This window comes from Cetorhinus maximus, chromosome 11 (genome assembly GCF_964194155.1).
Source record: "Cetorhinus maximus chromosome 11, sCetMax3.hap1.1, whole genome shotgun sequence".
NCBI lineage: Eukaryota > Metazoa > Chordata > Chondrichthyes > Lamniformes > Cetorhinidae > Cetorhinus > Cetorhinus maximus.
Genome location: NC_135889.1, coordinates 83,011,816 through 83,025,065, shown reverse-complemented (window position 1 = coordinate 83,025,065; position 13,250 = coordinate 83,011,816). Strand labels below are relative to the sequence as shown.

General features: G+C 41.4%; 1 protein-coding gene across 2 annotated transcripts in view; it reads left to right on the top strand.

Moving 5' to 3' along the window:
* Positions 1 to 13,250, top strand: part of lrp2a (low density lipoprotein receptor-related protein 2a) — a 361,142-nt gene that overhangs the window by 168,069 nt on the left and 179,823 nt on the right. For both annotated transcript variants that reach the window (XM_078552334.1, XM_078552333.1), the window contains exons 23-26: positions 4,474 to 4,593; positions 4,699 to 4,815; positions 5,268 to 5,645; positions 11,347 to 11,595. In XM_078552334.1, coding sequence (XP_078408460.1) covers positions 4,474 to 4,593; positions 4,699 to 4,815; positions 5,268 to 5,645; positions 11,347 to 11,595 — 864 coding nt within the window. The remainder of the gene's footprint in view (positions 1 to 4,473; positions 4,594 to 4,698; positions 4,816 to 5,267; positions 5,646 to 11,346; positions 11,596 to 13,250) is intronic.

Sequence of the window (13,250 nt, the reverse complement as noted above, 5' to 3'; positions counted from 1 at the left end):
ATCAAAGGATATGGGGAGAAAGCAGGAGCAGGCTATTGAGTTGGATGATCAGCCATGATCATTATGAATGGCGGAACAGGCTCAAAGGGCCGAATGGCCTACTCCTGCTCCTATTTTCTATGTTTCTATGTTTTTATGGAAGTCTGGCTCTCAGTTAAACCTCGTTATGCATGCTTGGCTAAGTGCCCAGACTCCCATATTGTAGTAGGATAGAATTGTCTGCTTGCATACAACTACTTTGTGTTTGTTGAAACTCCTCTCATGTGGATCTGACTACTGGTGCTCAACATCTTCTTTCACCGGCTCTTGTAGGTTTGCTGTGCATTCTAACATGTGAGGTATGAAAGAACTGATGTACTCCATCAACCAAGGAAGCTTCTCAACTATTGTCTCGTGAAGCCACAAATGAGTCTTTAATCTGTTTCTTTGAATTTACATTTTCTGGATGCATTTTTCAATCTCGTTAAGAAATTGCCAACAGGTTAACCTGGTTCCTTCCTCAGGCTTTGAAACTCATATAGGTGGATCCGATGATTTGACTTTGGCTGGAGATGTGTGCTGAAGTTTTTTTTTAAAATTGTCTGGGTTGTATTGTCATCTCACTGATCTCCCAGCTATTAAACACATTTTACCCTTTCCCCGGCACAAAGTTAACCCCTTTTTTTGTCACTTGTGCCTTTTAGCAAACTACTGAATGTCAGTCTGCACTTACGTTTAAACTTCTCAAATGCCTCCATAACATCATCAGCCTCCCAATTCATCATGGGCTGGAGCTGTGCATTCATTACTGCAGCGGAGGCCATTTCATTTTCACATGGTTCACTCAGTTTTTGTTCTCTCTGTCTGGCACTATTTCGCATTGATTTTTCTCAGTTCAACATTAAATCTATTTAAGATGCTTGGGGTTTTACTCACAGATACCCGCAGCCACCATGTTATGTCTACGTGTTCCCAGAAGTTTGAAATCACACTTTTAGACTCAAAATGCTAGAGCTTTATCCAGTGTATTACCAGCAGTCTTCCATGTGGGTGGTGGACTGATACATTGTTGCTTGGCACCTGACTGAAGTGCGACAGCAAATGTGGCTCCCTGGGTGTACATTCTCATAACAATTATTTCCTAACTCTTTAAGAATAATATAACAATATAACAACGTGGAATCTTTTACTCTTATGGCTGGTGGCCATTGAACTGGCCAGGAATATTTATTCAAGTCTTTCCTGAATAAATCCTGTATGTGGCTCGGGGGATGTTCACCAGAAGTGATTATTGCTGCTCTACCCAGTAGATTTCACTTTATAAAATTCACTGCTGTGTATGTAAAATGCAACTTTCTGGCTGATGTTTCCACTCTAATGATTCTACTTAGCAAAACTACATTGCTGAAGAGTTTGTTTCTTACTGCACTCAAGGACTTTACTACCTGCTTGTGAAGATAGTAAATTGTGATAATCGCTGCTGTATTTATTATAAGTAGTTCAGAACTATTTGACAAATAGTGGCAGTACAAAGATGGAGATAGGGAACTTCATCACTTCCAGTTCTTGCTACAATCTATTTGCTGGCTGACTAATGAGCACATCAGAAGTCCAAATTTTCTACATGTGGAATTTCACTTTGATTAAGATTTGTCTGTGTTAAAATGCATCCCATCTCAGTGGGACGTGTTATGTATGTGGACAGAAACGGTGACGTTTCAGCAGATGATGACTGCTCATGGAGTTTTCATCCTTTTTTATTCATTCATAAGACTTGGACGTCGCTAGCCCATCATTTATTGCCCATCCCTAATTGTGCTTGAGAAGATTATTGTGAGCCATCCTCTTGAACCACTGTGGTGAAGGTACATCCACAGTGCTGTTAGGTAGTGAGTTCCAGAATTTTGGCCCAGTGATGATCAAGGAACTGCGATAGATTTCCAAGTCATAATGCTGGATGACTTGGAGGGAAATTTTACATGTGCTTGCTGCCCTTGGCCTTTTAAGTGGTCGAGGTTGCAGGCTTGGGGGGTGATGTTGAAGAAACCTTGGTGAATTGCTACAGTGCATTTTGTAGATAGTACACACTGCAATGGAGGAAGTGAATATTTAAAGTGGTGGATGGGGTGTCAAACATGTGGGCTACTATATTCTGGACAGTGTTCAGCTTCTTGAGTGTTGTTGGAAATGTACTCATTCAGACATATGGGGAACATTCCATCATGCTCCTGACTTGTGCCATGTAGATGGTGGAAAGGCTTTGGGGAGTCAGGAGGTGAGTCACTTGCCACAGAATACACCGCTTCTGGTCTGTTTCAGTATGTATGTGGCTAGTCCAGTTAAGCTTCTGGTCAACAATGATGCCCAGAATGTTGATGGTAATGCCATTGAATGTCAAGAACATGGTTAGACACTTCCCAGTTGGAAATGGCTGTTGCCTGGCACTTGTGTGGCAAGAATGTTACTTACCACGTATCAGCACAAGCCTGAATGTTATCAAATGGTTTTCAACATGGAGGAGCACTGATTCATCGGTGTGGTAGGTTGTAATCAGCAGGAGGTTTCCTTGCCCATGTTTAACCTAAAACCATGAGACTTCATGGGATCCAGAGTCAAGACTAAAGTCTCTCAGGACCACTCCTTCCCGACTGTATACGACTGTGCCACCACCTCTGGCGATTGGGATGCAGGAGTCTTGGACATTGCTGTAAGGTATAATTTGGTGAATGTGACTGTCAGGCTGTTGCTTGACTAGTTTGTGGAACATCTCTCTCAACGTTGGCAAAAATCCCCATATTATTGAGGAGGACTTTGCAGGGTCGACTGGGCAGGGTGTTCCTTTGTTGTGTCCAGTGCCTAGGTCAATGCCAAGTGATTCATCACATTTTCCTCTTATTCAACTTTTCTGCAATGGTTTAATGCAGCTGCATTCCTTGCTAGGCCATTTCAAAGGGCAATTCCAAGTCAGCCACATTGCTGTGGGTCTGGAGGCCAGACCGGGTAAGTATCCTGAAGGATCTTAGTGAAACAGATTTTCTTAAAAGCACTTTCAATTCCCCATTACTAATTCTAGCATTTAATTCCAAATTTATTTAGTTAATTGAATTTAAATTCTACCAGTTTTCATGGTGGGATTTGAATTAATTTCTCCAGAGCAGTATTCCAGCTCTCTGGATTATTACTCTAGTAACATAATCACTATTCTATAGCTCCCATAATACAGGATGCCCCTACAACAAAGAAATTTAAAGTGACAGACTGATGCAGTCGAGGTTACTATTCTAAATCTCAATGTTGGGGCAGAGAAAAGGAGTGTTTGTTTGCATTCTCCTATACTTGAACTAGGAATGCTTGGTGCTCTTAGAGTTCCATTGCCCAATACTAATGTCATTCATCATGATAAACACGAAATTCACATCCAAAAAAATACTCCTGGACTGCAAATGAATCTCTGCCACTAATTGTTCCCCTGACCCCAAGATCCACAAGCTCTATCCCCCCACCCTCTGAGATCCACAATCCCACTCCCAAGGCACAATCCTAAGCATAGTAATACATTTCCATGTCAGACACTAAACTGAACTGACCAAAATGCTATTTTCAACAGAAAGTTTTATATTTCCAAAATATACTCAAGGGTGTCAATCTTTAGAGTCTATATTGCACCTTGTACTTCAATTAATGTGGAAATAGTGCTTCATACATTATTATTAAAGCTTTGGTGTTGCTGGTTATCTTACAGACATGGTAAATAAGCATAAACCAGATCATGTAGATTTTGTGATATTTTCTTTCAAACTCACGAAAGAACAATTAGGGGCAGGATTTTCCCGTTGGTGAGCCCCCTTGGGGCCTGCTCGCCGACACGTAAAATGACGAACTCCCGACGTCACCACGCCCCATTTAAATTTTCAGGTAGGCGGGGGTGCAGCAAAATCAGCTGTGTGCCCACCTACCTGTCAATGGCCAATTGAAGCCATTGACAGTGCCATTTAACTAATTAATGGACCTGCCCGTCCAACCTTAAGGTTGGCGGGCAGGCCAGGAGCCCTGGCAGGAATTAGAAAAAGCATGAAACCTCATCCACGGGCGGGATGAAGTTTAAGGATTCCCCCCGCCCGCACAGGGAGCACATAGCACTTCCATGCGGACATCACGCTGGACGGGCCTTAATTGCCCGCCCACGTAAAATGGCGCCGCACCCGCAATTGGGGGCACCGATTGGAGGCATGGCTGTGCACACCCACACTTCAATTTCGCCCCTGATGGGGGGGAGAATCCTGCCCTAGGACTTTCCTTTTCCATTAACTAGTGTGATATTGTAAATGAATTCTAACAAACTGAGTCATTAATTTCCTTGCATTTGGTGTTAGTAACTGAGACACGTAATGTAGGTTTGGTCACCTACAAACTCACAATAGCAGCTAAATAAATGTTACTTCAAATCCAAATTTAAGCCTGCTTTTTTTCTGATTCCTCCTTTCTAAAATAAAGATTTCACAAGTACCTGCCAGCCTGAGCAATTTTTATGTCCAGAACATCGGTGTATTGACGCAGCTTACGTATGTGACGGTGATGAAGACTGCCTAGATGGATTGGATGAACAGGACTGTGGTAAGTGTAGTTAAAAGGTGACAACCACGATCGTAGACAATTTATCTTTTTGAACAATGATATTTTATGGTTCAGATTCCTAAACTAAAATTGCTTTCTTTCCAGTGATTAACTGCACTTCCTATGGATTTAAATGTGCCAGTGGAGTACAGTGCATCAGCAATATCTACCATTGTGATGGAGTGTTTGATTGCAGGGATCAATCTGATGAGACAGGATGCCGTATGTATACTAATTTAGGGCTGATTAAATGTTATTTTTTTCATGGAACTCTGCTCCCTTGCTGATATGTGTTGCTTTGAAAATTTTGTTGGTGCTCCGGAAGTTTATGGAAACAAAGACCAAGAATATCCCTTCCCCCCATCTCATCTACACTGCAGTGCAGGGCTTGCATCAATTGCATGGGTCTATCTATGGTTCAGTGCATGTGTGCTTTCCTTCCCTAACCACTGAATTTGTTCAGATAATGAACAAACTGGGCAGTGCCAATACATTTTTGCTGTCTTAAATGGATCATGGATTTTGCCCTAGCCATTTTATGAGGTTCAGTCTCATTTCAATGACCTTGCCCAATAATAAGTAATTAGTAAAGTCAAATATTAATTGGCACAAAGGATTGCTCTGTATAACATTGATAAAGCTTTGATTATAAGCTTTGTTTTTTCTTCTTGTAGCCACTCGACCACCAGGCATGTGCCACCAAAATGAATTCCAATGTCAAGATGATGGTACCTGTATACCTTCAAATTGGGAATGTGATGGTCATTCAGACTGCAATGATGGATCAGATGAACATCTTAGCTGCCCACCAAAGAACTGCTCTGCCAGCTATTTTCGGTGTGATAATGGAAACTGTGTCTTCAGAGGCTGGCTGTGTGATGGCGATAATGACTGTAGAGACATGAGTGATGAAAGAGATTGCCCAACACAGCCATTTCAATGTCCCAGTAACCAATGGCAGTGCCCAGGTCTTAGCATCTGTCTGAGTTTGGATAAGGTTTGTGACCATTCTTCAGACTGCCCAAATGGCGCAGATGAATCGCCACTCTGCAGTAAGTAAATTATTTTTAATATTTTCCATATTCTTTATAATGAACTAAGGGTCCAGTGAATTGATTATGTGGGACTAAAATAAAATACCAGCCTCTTCTCTCGTTTGTCCTTTGAGGCGAAGGTGATTACGTTCATTATCTGCGATGCCTGGTAGGGTACCACTGGGTATGTGGGCGACTGCTAAGGTCGATCCGCACCCAGAAGGTTCAAATAGGACAAGATACCACAGACAATTGAGTTTTGGATGAGTTGCTGGCTTGGTGTTTCCTCTCCATGTATTTTCTCTCAGCCTCTGATATTGAAGGAGGCCGCACCGTTTTTTAATTGGTTGCGCCAGTTGTAGCGATCCTGGGTGACCTTTTCCCAGGCCTCAAAGTCGATATCAAAACTCCTAAATCAAGACTTCAGAGTGTCCTTGCAAGTGCAAGGTGATGGAAGAAAGGAGCAGGCACCATGACCCTACAATTGATACCACTACTACTGCACTGCAACAATTTGCATTTATATAGAGCCTTATGTAAAGCAAACTACCGCAAGGTGCTCCAATGGCACATGATCAGAAAAAAAAGGCCATTGAATCAAGGAGAGTGCAGCATTAAAGAAAAAGAGCGACTTGCATGTCTATAGGACTTTTCATGACCACCAGATGTCTCAAATTGCTTTACAGCCAATGTAATACTTTTGATGTATAGGTCTAGGTTTTTTGCTCCTGAGGGGGGGTGCACTGAGCCAAGAAATTTCCCAGCTTGCCACACCCACCTTGAGGAAAAGGTGCCTCAAGTGGTGGGATCTTTGTTTTGGGGCAGGGGGAGTGGGGTGCGGATGTGGGATGGAGTCAGGCTCGCTGATACCAGATGCAGATCAAGGGCAGCCACAGGGGCTGCCGAGTGCCAAGGCAGGCTGTTTAAAAGGCCTGTCTGGTTTAGTAAGATTTCATTTCCGTTGTTTTCTTAAACATTAGGCACTCTAGTCCTCAACCCTCACAATCGCTCACCCCACCCACTCCCCATGGCCATACATACCAACCCATGCCTTCCACACACTTCCAATGACCCATTATAGCCCCTGTGTCAATTAAGTGCCAACCCATGCCAACACATGACCCCGCAACCAATCCCTTTTCCCCATCTAGCCCCTATGCCACCGCCAGCTTAGGTCAACCCAAGCCCCCCCACCCACCATCCTTTGCCCTTGTACCATCCATGCCTGGGCAGACCTCAGGAGCCATGCTGAGATGAGATAAAGTTCACAATATGTATTACAGACCTCACAAGATAAAAAAACACTGTCATTCTTGAAAGGCCATTCGATACATTTAAATCCCCTCAAATACTTAATCCCTCATAAAAACAGACATTTGTATTCATAACCCCAGATCAAAGACAGCTAATCCTTTAATAACCTCATTTGAGCTGTCAGTCAAACTGTGAACATATAGCTCCCTAATGCAATAATGATAAGTTGTGGAAAACAGTCAAGCATTAATGCTATAATGATAGCACTTAGTGTTATGCTCACAAACAGCTTCTGAAACTGCTGGAACAGATTTTTGTTTCAACTCTCAGAGACATAGGCAGGCAGTTTTTTTTTCAATTTTAAAACTCCATGGGGTATGTTGGAACTCAGTACTGAGTTTGAAAGGCCCTGCTGAGCTTGTTTCCCACATGTGGAAGTTGCATCCTGCCCCTGTTACACCCGCCCCTGGCGAAAATGGTTTTTGCCAGTTGTGAAGGTGGGATTTCCGGATCCATGATGGATCCATGACTTTGCAAAAATCCAGAACATAATCACTGTTGTTATGTAGGAAATGTGGTTGCCAATTTGCATGCAACAAGCTTCCATAAGTAGTGTGGTTATGACAAGATAATTTTTTTTATGATGTCGATTGAGAAATAAATATTGGCCTGGACACCAGGCCCTTCTTCAAAATTGTGCCATGGGATCTTTTATATCCAGCCAAGCAGGCAAATGGAGCCTTGGTTTAACTTCCCATCTGAAAGCATCCAACAATGCAGGCGCTCCCTCAGTACTGCACTCGAGTACCAGCACTGATCTTTGTGATCATTCCCTCGAATGGCCAAAAGCTTGATCAAAAAGTTAAGTTTTAAAGAGGGAAGTGGAGCAAATTGTTGAATTTTCAGGAGGAAATTCCAGATGGGTGATTCAAGGAACTCAAATCACAGCTGCTGATGGTGGGGCAAAGGGAAATTGGGGATGCCACAAGATCAGAATTGGAGGATCAAGGAGTTTGAGGATGTGGGCATGTGCGTTGTATGACTGGAAGGCGTTACAGTGTTACGGAGGGGCAAGGTTACGAAGACATATAAACATAAGGATGCCTTTTTCAAACTTGGGACAGTGCAGGACAGTGAGTAAATGTAGGTCAGTGATACTAGCCCTACATCAAAGTAGTACATGTTGCAGATTGTACTTCATTCTCTACACCACTTCCAATGTAACCTGGATGGAAAAAAATAATTAAACATGAGACCCTTGAATTACTCATGAACTGATATAAGTAAATATATATTTTATGTACAATTCAGAGCAATCCTTAATTCATTGTTCTAGAGAATGTGACAGTATATCTTTTGCTCTGCATTTAAAAAAAACTAACACTAAGAAGAGCGAAGAAGTCTGCCAATTTTAAATTGATAAAATTCTGAAGATGTTTGGGTTTCTCCAACAGAGGCCTATTTCTCTGGTAGGCAATCCACCCCTGTTGCACTGATCCTCACAGTTTGCTCTGAAATTCTGGCATTTTGATTTGGCAGAAAGCCAGCACACTAGAATAGGGGTCTGCATTCTACTAAAGCTTAAATATTCCTGAAACTGACCTTTGCTATACAGCAGAATGAATGGCATTAGGAGGACCTGTTTTTCAAAAAGTGCCTGAACCTAGAATTTACTGTTTTCAATTTTGGTAGATGAGCACTTCATTTGATTGTGGGTCATTCCCATTCACTTTTTGAAAAGTTAGTGTTGATCCCCTTTATTTTGAATGGGGTCATCTGATGGCTTTGTGGGTAAATGCATGGTTTGACATTGCTATTCAGATCAAAACTTCCAAATGTCAATCCAAATCTACGCTGTGCCCTCCATGATGTGTTAGTTATAATTTGCTTCAAAATCTGGGTACAAGGAAACATTTCACCCCGTCTTTCCTGATTCTTTTGCAATCATCTCAGGAACACAAGGATGGCATTTGAGTAGACTGCTGCAATTGGAAAGATGCACTTTTGTTTTCTGGATAGGGATTCAGTCCACTTGATCTTTCCTAATGACTGAATTCTAAGTTACAATATTGAGCACTTAATCACCTGCAGATTTGTTTTGATTACTGTTTTTGTAGCATCCTTTCTTCTTTCAATTGACTTTGACTCATTATATACTCTAGCTTCATTGCTACAATTAATATAAGCTGTATAATTCAAGACTGATGCATTTCCAAATTTCTCTGTTCTCAATGCTTTTGGGTTCAATATTACAAGTCAGGATGCTTTCTTTGTGTTGTACAGATTATTTGTAAATTAGTATTGTGGGAATAAATCAAATATTTACATTTCATATTTTATGTTCTTGAAGACAGATTAATTTGAAAATCAGTCGTCTCCAGTGATTCCACTGCCTCAGTTGAGAGATATCGACATCTCTGTGTTAGTCTTCAGAAACCCATTATTCAAACTTGTCCAATTTTCTTACCTGCATATTGCAATCAGAAATTTAGTTAATTGCTCTGAATTTCAGAATATTACATGAAACTAATAAGGGAATTTTTTTTCTCTTTTCTTATCCTTTCATGGGCTATGTGCATTGCTGGCTAGGCCAGCATTTATTTCCCATCCCTAATTGCCCTTGAGAAGGCAGTGGTGAACTGCCTTCTTGAACTGCTGCAGTCCATGTGGTGTGGGTGCACCCACTGTGTTGTTAGAGAGGGAGTTCTAGGATTTTGAGCCAATGACAGTGAAGGAACAATGATATATTTCCAAGTCAGGGTGGTGTGTGACTTGGAGAGGAACTTCCAGGAGGTGGTGTTCTCATGGGTCTGCTAGCCTTGTCCTTCTAGGCGGTACAGGTTGTGGAAGGTGCTGTCTAATGAGCCTTGGTGAGTCGCTGCAGTGCATCTTGTAGTTGGTACACACTGCTGCCATTGTGCATTGGTGGTGGAGGGAGAGGATGTCGAAGGTGGTGGATGGGGTGCCGATCAAGCAGGCTGCTTTTTCCTGGATTGTGTCGAGCTTCTTGAGAGTTATTGGAGCTGCACTCATCCAGGCTAGTGGTGTGTATTCCATCACACTCCTGACTTGTGTCTTGGAGGTGGTTTTAGGGAGTCTTGAGGTGAGTTACTCACTGCAAAATTCCTAGCCTCTGACCTGCTCTTGTAGCTAGAGTTTTTATATAGCTGGTCCAGTTCAGTTTCTGGTCAATGGTAACCCCAGGATGTTGACAGTGGGGGATTCAGCGATGGTAAAGCCATTGAATGTCAAAGGGAGATGGTTGGATTTTCTCTTGTTGGAGATGGTCATTGCCTAGCACTTATGTGGCACAAATGTTACTTGCCACTTATCAGCCCAAGCCTGAATGTTGTCCATATCTTGCTGTATATGGACATGGACTGTATCAGCACCTGAGGAGCCACGAAAGGTACTGAACATTGTGCAATCATCAGCAAACATCCCCACTCCAGACCTTATGATGGAGGGAAGGTCATTGATAAAGCAATAGGAGATGGTTTTGCCTAGGTCACTACCCTGAGGAACTCCTGCAGTGTTGTGGCAGGACTGAGATGATTGACCTCCAACAACCGCAACCTTCTTCCTTTGTGCTAGGTATGACTCCAATCGGTGGAGAGATTTTCCTCTGATTCCCATTGACTCCAATTTTGCAAGGGCTACTTGATGCCACACTGGCTCAAATACTGACTCAATTTGAGGATTAGTCACTCTTACTTTACCTCTTGACTTCAAATCTTTTGTCCACATTTGGACTAACACTGTAATGAGGTCAGGAGCTGAGTGGCCCTGGTGGAAACCAAACTGAGCACCAGTGAGCAGGTTATTGCTGTGTAAGTGCCGCTTGATAGCACTGTCAATAGCTCTTGATAGCCCTTCAATCACTTTGCTGATGATTGAGAGTAGACTGGTGGGGCAGTAATTTGCTGGGTTGGATTTTCCCTGCTTTTTAGGACAGGGCATACTTGGGCAGTTTTCCATATTGCCGAGTAAATGCCAATGTTTTAGCTAATGATGCTTAACAATGGAAATTATTCTGATCTCTAAGCCATACTATCTGGATTGCACTTTTACATCAAAGATACAGCTAATTATGGAAGATACAAACAGCCTGCGTACAGGTGATAGTTATTTGAATTTATTAGTTGATGGCCTATATTGTTTCATGATGCAGAAATTATATTCTATTGTTGTTAGTATCCTGTGTGACAATTGTCAAAGAGGAATATTAAATTTTTGCTGTAGTAATCTCTCGAGTTTAGGCCTTGCAAGGTATGTTTGGAAGTTGAACCTGTCCCTTTAATTAGCCAAAAAAAGAACAATTAAATGGAAAGGCTATTTGTTTTGCATGTAGGTCATGCTAAGCATTTAATTGCAATAATACATAGAAATGTGGGGACATTTTTCAATAATGATTTAAAAATATTGTCCTAAAATTATTTTTGCTTTTGTTTATGACAACAACTAGATACAGAGACCTGCAATGAAAATAATGCAGGTTGCACACACAATTGTATCGAGGGGCCCTTTGGTGCACAGTGCACTTGCCCAAGTGGCTATCAGCTTACAAATGATTCCAAGACCTGTGAAGATATTGATGAATGTAATCCACCAGGCATTTGTAGCCAAATATGTTACAATGAAAGAGGAACTTTCAGGTGCACGTGTGATGAAGGTTATGCTTTAGAAGCTGATGGGAGGACCTGTAAAACTTCAGGTAAAACTCATCTTTTCCTATCATTGACTGAAATGTATTTTATCAGACCATTTGCAGAATTGTAACACAAATATGTGTCTGCAGTACTTAAAGTGTAATCTAAAGAATTGAATGGTCACAGCACTAGTGCAGATGTTGACATTATCTGCTCAGATATTAACTTGATCAGAAAGCCAGTGATCAGGAGGACAAAATTGCCTTCTTGTGTCTCTTGACTGTAGCATTTTCACTAAATCAGAGATCACCTTAAAAAGCTGAATCCATCTTTTTCTCTCAGCTTCAATTCGTTGTTGCATTTCTGTATTGGTTCGGACACCAATGCTCTTAAATGCTGGAACTGATAGTAATACAGCAGCATCATATGACGTGTGGAAACTACTATATCTGTTGGCACGTTGGGGCAGGGTGTGGACATCATATCTGTCTGAAGTAAGGATGCTGTTTTTGCCCACTGAATGTAGATTGTTGACCATTATAACATGGCTATAGGCCATGAATACAAAGGCTCTGTGTTGGATTAGAGGACAGTCATTAAGCACGTAACGATAGACAAGTACTTTAATGAACTTAAAAGGCTTCTGGTTCAGAATGAACATGTGCATTTCTACACAGTAGCCATTATTAGTGAATTCCTGTGGTAATTCTTATGCAATCTAAATTAAATTGTTAGAATGCAAGGCTCTGCCCAGGATTAGTGCCCATTTGCCAGCCAAGCAGTATCTATGAATCTGTCAAGGAGTATATGCTTTTTTCTACTTTTTATTGAGGCTACTATTAACCTGACAAAAAAAACATTTAGCATGGACTTTGTAATTTACCTTTTCAGCATTACCTTTGTCTAACCAGTCAATCCTCTAAGCTAAAGGAAGAGAAGTTCACAATCAATTTCATAAAATTTATGTTTGCTTTATTATTGGTCTCCAAAATCAAACTCTTTCATTTTTTTCTTTTCAATGTACTCCAGCAGCAGGATTAGCACCTTATCATAGTCTGCTACGTAGCCAATCTTTCTTCCTGCTTCTATGCCTCAGCATTTATAGTAGGAAGAAGTATAATTACCAAGGGAATGGAAGAATGAGCACTTGATGTAATTTTATCAAGGGTATAAACTGGCTTAACAAGATTTAGGCCAAGATATTCTGTGGGTGGAGCATTTTTGTGTAAGTATTGAAATATACCTGCCCCAGGCCTGTGCCATAGTTCGTGGGGTAAGGGAGAAGTCCCCTCATTTACTTGCCATTGGTGGGCATCAGTACATCTTGAGACACATCTAGAGTCCCCACTATTTTCTCATCCTGGAACTGGTTGTGGTGAGAAGGTAGGTTAGGTGGATATCTACCAGAACAGTTTCAAATTTTCAGCCCCTTAATTTTTATTTCTTTTGAATGTGAGATTTAGCCTATTCAAAACATGAGCACTGGTTTAAACCAGACCTGCTTTAAATGGGTCACGCTGGTACTGATGCAAATTTATGCTAAGTGTGCCCAGTTTAACTGGAGCAATGCCACTAATCCATTTTCAGCATTTACAAGTGCTCAGACTGGATTATAGCTGCAGGGTTTGTTATAATTGAGATATTAAATTCTGACTGGATATTTTTGGATGGCTCAAATCTAGACGCAATTATAATGGACTAGAACCAGTTCCGATCAAAC